A 10303-nucleotide genomic window follows, 5' to 3' on the forward strand; every position below is an offset into this window, starting at 1 on the left:
GGTTAAGGCCCTAAGTCAGTCAATCAAGACTTAGTACCTAATCCAACTGCAGTTTCAACCCCCCAGAAGCATAACCTTTAACAGGTCAACAAACAAGTTCCCCAGTCAGCTCTAGGAAATTTATGAACAGAACCCAACCATCCCCCTTAGAAGGGGGACCTTGCCTAAAACAATGGGTTCTTTGTTAATAATGTCCTCTATCTTTTTTAAAAGATTTTATTTATTTATTTGAGAGAGAGAGCACAAGCAGGGGGAGTGGGAGAGGGAGAAGCAGGCTTCCCGCGGAGCAGGGAGCCCGATGCGGGGCTCGATCCCAGGACCCTGGGATCATGACCTGAGCCGAAGGCAGAAGGTTTAATGACTGAGCCACCCAGGTGCCCCTGTATAGCAATTTTATAAAAAGGCCGTATCTTTGTACCTGCCATGGGTGTATATGCAGAAGAGGTAAAGATCAAGTATGTGGTGCTCGTAGGCCCAGTTGCTGCTATAATTAACAATTATAAGCTTCAACTAACATTAGTCACAGAAATGTTCAGTGTTTGAATTTCCAGGAGTAGAACACCTGCTCTGACCTTCAGCCCTTCTCTTACCAGGGTCTTTCTGACATGCCCCCCCCCTCGTCCACCCCTATCCAGTCTGCCCCACTCGCCCACCTCCTGATTACTAGACACCCCGGATGCCAGGTCCCCCAAGGGGATTCAAAGCCCAGGATCCAGCCTTGGAAGATCCCCTGGGGTCCGCTGTCCGGGCCTTGCTGACCTCTTGTGGCCAGAAGCAGAATTATCACATTATCACACATTAAAAATGACAAACCTGGGAGTTGGCTCAAACTGGGGGTGTCTGGCGGTGAGAATGGGCCTGCTTACCCACCGTCCCGCCCCGGGAGTATAAATTAGAGTAACCTTCTCAGCAATATGTGTCAATACCTAAAATGCACGGATCTTTGTCCCACTGACCCCAGCGCTGGAAATCACAGATGATATCTTCTTGCCAAAATGTATTTCTTCTAGTTCTAAGTCAAAGAGATAAGAGGAACATTCTCAATTATCCTTGTGTTGAGTGAAACCACAGGAAAGTAATCAGCCAAATCCAGAATGTGGGGTCGACTGCAGGACAACTAAGTGGGGAGACTCTCTTGATAAAAAAGAGACTTCCAGTCTCGTCGGCCAATATCATGTAGTGCCTGTAGTTTGGATCCTGGTGCAGAGGAACCCGTGGTAAAAAGACGTATAAGCAACAATCAGGGGAAATGGAGTCCTGACTGTGTAGTAGATATAAAGGGATGATTGTTCATTGGGTGAGGTGGGACAAAGGCATTGCTGCCATGTTAAAAAAAAAGGGCGGGGGGGGGTCCTGACATGTATCCTGAGGTAGATGCAAGTGAAATGAAGTGGTATCTGGGATTTCCTTCTCAAATATTCCTAAAAGATGTCAAGGAATGTAACTGAAACCAGAATAGCAAAATTTAGGCCATTGTTGAAGCTGGTGTAAGGAAATTCATTGTGCTTTTCTCTCTGTTTTTAATATGTGTGAAACCATCCATAGTGGTGTTTTGTTTTGTTTTGTTTTCCTTTTTAAGTGCTAAATGGGGAAGAGAAAAGACAGCTGGGTGGGGATGGTCAGGGATGTCATCAGCCTTGGTCCCCAGGGGTTCTGTTCAGGCCGAGACCTGAAAGATGGGAGGCTGGAGTAGGGGGCAGATTGTAGGCCAAGGGAACGTCTTCAAGGCGGGGAAGAGAGATAGGAAGAAGCAGGACGGGGCTGGGAGTGGGGGTAGAGGGAAGGGGGTCCCCAGTAAGATGGAAGAGGTGAGCAGAGTTTTCTCAGAACGGTGCTTGTAGACTGCGGTGAGGAAATGGGATTTTATTGGGAACTGGGATGGAGAGGGTGTCCACGATCCCATTGCCTTCTAGGATTCCTCTGAGCAGTGCTCCCAATGGGTTGAAAGGGGTCAAGGCTGGAAGCGTGGAAACCCAGAAGGAAGCCTTTTCTCATGGCAAAATCAGAGATAATGGTGGCTCGAACATGGACGGGGATGGCTAGGGGGAGTGGTTGCTTCCTAACTATATTTGGGAGGTAGAATCTACACTGTTTATTGAGGATGTGGGGAGACTGAACATACAGATGTATGGTGGCCAGTCCACACATGAGGACCAAACTCTGACCTAAACCGCCTGCGGCAACCCGTCCGGGATGTCAGACCTCCTCCCGAGCCACCATCGGCCCCCAAATGCCAGACTCGATCCATAACTGACAGCTTCCTTCATTTCTGTCCCCACTTCCAACTTAGGACCAAGCAGAGAAGACCAAATATGCTCCCCTAACGTCACATAGCGAGCTGCCTCCAAATTCTCCAGGGCGACGGCCTCCAGCTGGGCCACAGGAGCCTTCCCTCCATCACTGCCAAGTTCTCCCATCTTCCTGTGATGGTAAGAGAGAAGGTGCGACGTTGCCTGAAACAGTGAAAAAGCGGGGACACTCTAGATACCCATCAACTGAGCAAGGCTGTTTTAAATATGGGAGAACAGCCATACAGTGGAATCCTGTGCGATGGGTAGAAAAGAATGTGCTCAATCCCAAGGGCCTGGAAATGTCCCCGGGGTAAGTTGTTAAGTGAAAATGCAAGGTGTGGAGGTGGGACATTCATGATGTCGGAGGAAAGGATTCGCAAGCCCTCTCCCTGGCAAAGCAGCAATTCAGCGAGTGACACCATCCAAAAACAATCAGCAGAAAATCTGGTCCCCCCCGCAGCTCAGGTGAAGCGGCCCAGGGTCCTGCCCAGAGGGAGGATCCAGGATGAGGAGCTCAGCGGCTGCACCAGGGAGGACCGACTTCATGCAGAACCCAGAGTTGAAAACTCCAAGCCTGAAGGGAAATCTGGCAGATTCCCACAGCCCTCCTGGGATCCTGGACAGCTCTGGGAGCCAGGAAGAATGTACCAACCCCGGAGCCTTCAGAGTAGCTGTAAACGGGGTAAACATGAAGGCATTCCTTCATGCTGCATCAAAACAGGTGGAAACTTCATTGGCACAAGGAGCTTACGCAAACTTCACACCTGCATTTACTGAACAGTTAGCTTCTGCTACTCGGTGGTCGCTCCTAGCAAGCCGGGGTTTCAAATGACATCCCAGTCAACCCTGGCCATCTGGAAGACGGTGCGCTGGCCCAGGGCTACACCCTCTCAGAGGAGACCATGGAAAGAACGCTGAGCTGCGAGTTTCTGGCTGAACATAAGGCAGAAACAAGTAAACTCTCTGAATTGGATTAGCAGCTTCTATGCCACACACACAACAGTAACAGGCAAAAATCTAACTGGCCGAGGGGCGTATGCACGACCTTTAACCCATCAGTGGCTTACGCCGAACCAGGGGACAAACCAGGTTAAGAGGCAAAAAGAAGAGAGAAAAAAAAAAAAACCTGAGCGGGGATATCAGAGATTGTGCAAGGTGGGACTGCTGGATTCGGGGATGGGACTGAGTTCTCAGAATCAGTCCGACCAAGTCACCAAACAAATAAGCAAATTACAAACGTGATCCTCCTATAGATGCAGAAATGCTTTTGACAAAATCCAACCACATTTTAAGATAAAACTCAACTAACTAGGAATAGAAAGGGAACTTCATCCACATGATGAACTGGCAAACTCTTGGATCAAATAAAGACACGCTTCAAAATGGAGCTATTCTGCAAAAACTGGACCAAGCAGGTCAAACGGTGACCATTCTCTGGGGATGGGGCTTTTGGGGAGCTCCAAGCCCTTTCCGCCGCCTCCAGTGACTGCTAGGCTGCTTGTTGTTTTTTTTTAAGATTTTGTTTATTTATTTGACCGAGAGAGACACAGCAAGAGAGGGAACACAAGCAGGGGGAGCGGGAGAGGGAGAAGCAGGCTTCCCGCGGAGCAGGGAGCCCGATGCAGGGCTTGATCCCAGGACCCTGGGATCATGACCTGAGCCGAAGGCAGACGCCTAACGACTGAGCCACCCAGGCGCCACCAAGGCTGCTTTTTTTACGCCTGTCACCGTCAAGGCTACCAGGGAGCTTGGAGGGAGAGGTAGAATTAGGGAAAACTAAAAATGCCACGGATCTCACTGCTTTTACAGAGATTCCGCTGTTTTGCTTGTATAAATGCTTCTTAGAATGTTGCAATCCTTTACTTCATCTCCAGAGTTCCGAAGAAGCGGATTTGGATCATTTTTGCCAGTGTTCTCTTTGCTTTCACAGAGGGATGGCTCCATTCGTGCATCCAATCTCCATAGCTCTCCCAAGAGAATTATTCTAGCCCTTGTTATTGTTGAGGAAACAGATACGCAGAGAGATTGTGTGACTTACTTAAGGAGACACACCTCAAGAGAACCTGAACCCGGATTTGAACCTCAGAATGTCTGTCCAATTTCAGTGGTGTGCTTGCCCTGATCTCCCTCTCACTGCCTCACCTCCTGCAAGGTGCCCTCCATCACCCTTTCACTCAGTCCTCGGTTCCCTCCTCTCTGCCAGCTCTTCAACCCACAGGTTTATTTAGAAACTCGCCTGTGGGAGGATTGTTCATCTCTGAATGTGGCACACAGGAAGGATACTTGAGGAATGTTTTAAGCACCAACAGGTGATGGTTCTGCTCCACAGTTGAAAGGAGGAAGGGAAGCTCTTCTTCATGGGATTGGCATCAGGCTAGTTAGCTGGAGGGCTCCTGAAGTGATGATAGAAGGTCTCAAGCACCTTTCCTGTTCTACCTGTCATCAGGAATGTCAGCTCATGCCGTCCCCAGGTGAGCTGGGACATGAGTTTGTGTTTCTGAGTCACACACAGGTCAAGCTCTCAGCTTTGGACATTACCATTTTTAAAAGTGTTATCCTGGTGTTCACATAGATGGTGGAATGGCTTCCTGAAGGTTTAGCTGTGGCCACACCCTGTGAGGTTGAGATGTCATTCTACAATATTCAGGACATGCCATCAACTGGGAGTAGAGGTGGTAGTGTTTCCTTGCAGATTACAACTAATAATCCACGGAAAAATTTTTTGTTTCCATCCACACAGCCCTGAGTTCACTGGATTTTGAGATTCTAGTAGCAAAAGGACCCCTATTACTCCAGGGAACAGAGTCATGGTTCTGGTAAATTGGAAACGGAGTCTAACCCCTGCCATTTGGAGATCTTCATTGGCTGAACCAATGGAGAGAGAGAAGAAGTTATTGTCCTGGATGAAACAATAGATTCTGATGAATGAGAGGAAATTGGGTGGCTTTTCAAAATGAAGTGAAGGACTGTGTCTAGAACCCAGGGGATTTATTCAGACACCTCTTTATGGCCCACAGGAAACTGCCAACTGATAAAGACGGAACCACTAAAGACATTGCTCCTGGGCTACACCTTGACTTCAGTGATTGGAGATGGACTCTATGGGCATCCACATATGTATATTTATACATTTACATATGTATATGCCCAACTACTAAAATCAGGACACAGGACAGTTCCCACACTCCAGCTGGCTCCCTCCTGACCCCCTCCCAACCAATCCCCCACCAGAGGGAACCACGACTCTGCCTATTTTTCACTTCATGTAGATGGACTCATACAGTATTATGTTCTTTTGTATCTTTTCACTCAATATTGTATTCATTCATGTGTGTATGGCCTTTTAACTGCTCTGTAGTATTCTTTTGTATGAATGTACCAAAATTTGCTTATTCATTCTGTTGTAGATGAACATTTGGGTTATTTCCAGTTTTGGATTATTAAGAAAAAGCAGGTAGGAGTGTTCCTATACCTGTCTTTTGGAGGGAAATATGCACTAATTACTATTAAGGATATGCCTAGAAGTGAAATGGCTGAATCATAGGGAATATGTATGCTTAACTTGAGTAAATACTGTCAAAAGTTTTCCAAAGTGATTCTAGCAATTTATTTTTTTAAAGGTTTTATATTTAAGTCATCTGTATTCTCTATGCCCAATGTGGGGCTCAAACTCAGAACCCTGAGATCCAGAGTCGCACGCCCTACCGACTGAGCCAGTCAGGCGCCCTGATTCTAAGAATTTAGACTTGTACTCACAGTGTATGAGAGTTCAAGTTGCCCCACAGTTACCGTCTACAATTTGGGTTGCCAGTTATCTTAATTTTAGCCAATAGGGGATGTCAAAAGTTCAGAATAAAAAACGAAAATCAACAAATCACTGAAGTAATAATTAGAAAAAGTTTATTGTATACACATCAAAGAGACAGTTTGCAAACGAGGAGCACTCAAACCAGAACAGGAGGGAGGCTCAGAGGTATATCTTTATGCAGCAGCTTCTATAGTGACTATTTACTCTTTACAATGATTGGTTATGATATTAGAATTTTCTTAAATGCACGGGAATTGGTTAGCAGTTACCTCCTATCAATTTGGGGGAACTACTTTGTTTCACTTATGATTTTCAGAGGCACCAGCAAGAAGTGACCCAGGTCGATTTAGCCTTGCTTGTCTTGCAAAATAAGCTAAATTCAGCTTTGCTTGCCAGACTAAACTGGTTTAGTCTACTCAGGGTATTTTCAAGTCTGGTCTCTGTTTCTTTTTTTTTTTTTAAGATTTTATTTATTTATTTGCGAGAGAGAGAGAGAATGAGCAGGGGGAGGGGCAAAGGGAGAAGCAGACTCCCCACTAAGCAGGGAGCCCAATGCAGAACTTGACCCCAGGACCCTGAGATCATGACCTGAGTCAAAGGCAGACGCTTAACCAACCGAGCCACCCAGGTGCCCTAGTCCAGTTTCTGTTTCTATTTGATTTTAACAGGTAGATGCTTGTGGTATCTTATTTGCTTTTAATTTGCATTTCTTTGATGAATATTAATGATGATCACCTTCTCAGGTGCTCATTAGCCATTTTGCTATTTTGTGAAGTGCCTGTGCTCAAGTATTTTGCCCAGTAAAAAAATGAATTGGTATTTTCCTTACTGATTTGTAGAAATTCTTTTAACATTCTGGAAAGACGTCCTTTGTCAAAATATGCATTGCAAATACATGTATTGCAAGTATATGTACCCCATTCTGAGGCTTGCCTTCTCAACGTCTCTTGATGGTCTCTTGATGAGCAGTTGTCCTTAATTTTGATGAAGATTAATGTTTTATGTTGTGGTTAGTACTTTTTTTCCCTTAAGATTTTATTTATTTATTTGAGAGAGAGAGCAAGAGCACAAGAAGGGTGAGCAGCAGAGGGAAAAGGAAAAGCAGGCTCCCTGATGCGGGGCTCAGTCCCAGGACCCTAGGACCATGACCTGAGCTGAAGGCAGACACCTAACCAACTGAGCCACTCAGACACCCCTGGTTAGTACTTTTTAAAGTACTTGTTTAGAATACTTACTTTATTTACCCCGAAGTCATGAAGGCATTCTCTCATGTTTTCTTCTAGAAGGCTTATTGTTTTACCATTCACATTTATGTCTACAATCCATCTCAAACTAGTTTTTGAGTTTGGTGTGAGGAGAGCCATGAGAAAAGACCCTTCTTTCCTCAACGATTTTCAATGCACTTTTGACTCTGTGGCTAGAATTAACTTCTCTACCCACAAATTTGATTGTGCCATTCTCCTGGCTAAGTATTTTCAGTGGTAGCCCATTGTTCTTGGGCTAATGTTCAGTCTCTTGCTTAATGTAGCTTAACAACATCCAGCTTGATTTAGCCACCTCCGATTTCACAAGTCAAATCTGTCTCGTGTTCATTGTCCCACTCAGAGCTCAGACACACTGAGCAGAGCATTCCCGGGACACGCTCTTATCTGTGGACCTTTGCAATACAGAATGCTTCCATCTCCTTGGGGTGGTTACCTACCGTTCAAATTTCAGGTCTCCCCTCCTCCAGGAAGCCTTCTCTGACTGCACAGTCCCTGTCTCTTAAGTTTAGGTTGAGTGACCTCATTATATGCTCTCTTGTACCCCGACTTGTAATTGTGTTTAAGTATCTCCCCCACTGTAACTTCTCTAAGGGAAAGGAGGCCTATTTAGTTCACATGGAAGGTACTTCCTAAATATTATTGAATGTATGAATAAATGTAAGGTGGACTCCTCCGCGTGGGCCTTGGGGAAAGAAAGGGGTTTCAGTTCTCGGGAAAGAAAGGGGTTTCAGTTCTCAGATCCAACACTCGGCTAATACGTTAGTATTTCTGAGCCTCAGTTTTTAAATCTGTAAAATGGGAATGCGATATTCTCTAAGTAGGGATGCTGTACATAAATATTTAGCGCATCGACTGGCAGGCACACGGCGGGCCCTTTTAATACTGATAAAATGATGGAGTGTACCGAGCGCCTACTCTTTTCCATGCGCATGCGCCGCCCTCGGTCCGTCAGCAAGCCCTGCCCGGCGCGCCCCCGCGCGTCCCCACGCGTGCGCGTGTTCGACCAGAACCCCAGGTCCGGGCCAGAGGTGAAGGGGCGGGACCTCCGCAATACGCTTGCGCCGTGGGGAGCCCGTGCCCCGAGGAGGCGGGGCCGCGCAAGCGCGCAGGGTTCCCCGGCTCCGGAGCATAAACAAGAGCGGGCACGGGATGAGGCGGCGGTTGATCCCCGGGCAGCCAGCTGCGGCCAGCGAGGCTGCGAGCGGGGCCCGGCGCCGACCCTGAGCGCACCCGACACGCCCACCCGCGCGCAAGCCCCCGGCCGGGCCCTCCCGACGCGCGCTCATCATGAACCTGGCGAGTCAGAGCGGCGAGGCCGGCGCCGGCCAGCTGCTCTTCGCCAACTTCAACCAGGACAACACGTAAGGCCGGGCGGGGATCGGGGGTCCGGGGCCGGGGGCCGAGGGCCAAGGCCCGGGGCCGGGGCGGGCGGGAGCCCGACGCCGGGGCCTGGACGTTCGGGTGGAGGCCGGGGCGGGCGGGGGCGCCCTCGGGGGGCGGGCCCGGAGCGTGGAGGGAGGGGCGCTCTCCTCACGGACCCTCCGGGCGCTGCGCTGGAGCTGCGATCTCTGAGCGGGGAAAGTGAGGGAGGTAGGGAGGCGTTTCACCCACTCGCCGAAAGGTTGCTTTACCTTTTGGGGCCTCTCTTCTCACGAAGTTGGGGCAGAACTTTGTGCCTTGACCTGTTGTCTCAGCCGCTTCCGGAGCGGCGAGAGTGCGTTTCTTCCTTGTATCCCACCTCCCCTTCTTCGTCAGCCCTCTCCCTCCACCCTTTCCCCTCTTCAGGCCCTTCTAGTCTCCTCCTCATCTTAGGGCCTCATTCCCTTCTTTCCTTTCCTTTTCTTCTTGTCTCCCTGTTCTTTTTTTAGGTAGCTTTGATGTTCTGCCCGAGCAAGAAACAGATTTAGCAATAATCCTGGCCTCTGATCTGGGGAGAAACTGAGCCAAGGGGGACCTGAGGAGTCTGGGGCCATCCTTAGGGGAAGAGAGGCCACTGATGCCGACCCGTGGATTTGGAACGCTGTTTGTCCAAACCCATGTGGGTTTGAAGCTGATTCTTCAGAGGCTGTCTGGGTGATCTGTGAGGATAGTTAATAGATGAAGTTTCTGGGGAAGGAAGGAAGGAGTTCTGGAACTGGAAGGGAGGAGAGCCATCTTGGGAAGTGAGTAAGAGGAAGTGATGTAAGTGAGGAGGAATGGGTCATTGGCTTCATAGTAAGTATTGTTGGTTGAGTTGTTACTGGCTGAATGGAATCAGCAAAGTAGAAGAAACTTTTTTTTTTTAATGAAAAGTTAATTGTGGAACAGCAAGCAGCAGGTGCTCAGCAGGGCCTCCCCAGAATCGTGAGGTTAGTGCAGATGGTCCGGCAGGGGGACCGCACAGAGGGTGGGAAGGAAGCCCATCTCCTGCTCCAACAGCAGATGAGGAACCTGAAGTTCACAAAGGTCCAGAGCTGCACCTGGATATTCCAGGTGGCCAATAGTGGAGTGAGGACAGGACTGACTTCTCTTCCAGTGATCTTCCCACCCTGCCCCACTGTCTTTTCTACCTAAAAGATAGGATTTTGAGGACAGCGAATTTAGAAATCGTACTGTAGCAGTCTTTAAAGATTAAAACTACCACATACATAAGCATACTGTGTGACCAAAAACCAGTACAACAGAAACATCTTGGACAACCTGTTGCACGTGGTTGTAATTGGGATAGACTATATTATATTCATCCAAGAAGCGAATAGAGCGTTTCAAACCATCTGTGATTTGGTTTTTAAGCCCTTAGTATTTTGAGATTGGTAAGAAATGATAGCTTTGTGGTTATTTTTATGTCTTGTATAAATTAGAGAATTTTCAAAACATTTTCTACCTTTTTTTTTCCCAGTTTCTAACTACCCATTATTTATATTGAAATATGACAATGTGTTCTCTTTTGCTGTTATTTC

At 47.8% G+C, this 10303-nt stretch overlaps 1 protein-coding gene and 1 long non-coding RNA gene across 3 annotated transcripts in view; both read left to right on the forward strand.

Moving 5' to 3' along the window:
- Positions 1–10303, forward strand: part of LOC145721380 (uncharacterized) — a 229223-nt gene that overhangs the window by 110837 nt on the left and 108083 nt on the right. The window lies entirely within an intron of this gene.
- Positions 8466–10303, forward strand: part of WIPI2 (WD repeat domain, phosphoinositide interacting 2) — a 39528-nt gene continuing 37690 nt past the window's right edge. The window contains exon 1 of one of the 2 annotated variants that reach the window (XM_081819046.1): positions 8466–8725. In XM_081819046.1, the coding sequence (XP_081675172.1) occupies positions 8652–8725 (74 nt within the window). In that variant the 5' untranslated portion in view covers positions 8466–8651. The remainder of the gene's footprint in view (positions 8726–10303) is intronic. The other variant, XM_081819045.1, reaches the window with a different exon arrangement.

Source organism: Leptonychotes weddellii, chromosome 5 (genome assembly GCF_054177405.1).
Source record: "Leptonychotes weddellii isolate Sample4059 chromosome 5, ASM5417740v2, whole genome shotgun sequence".
Taxonomy (NCBI): Eukaryota; Metazoa; Chordata; class Mammalia; order Carnivora; family Phocidae; genus Leptonychotes; species Leptonychotes weddellii.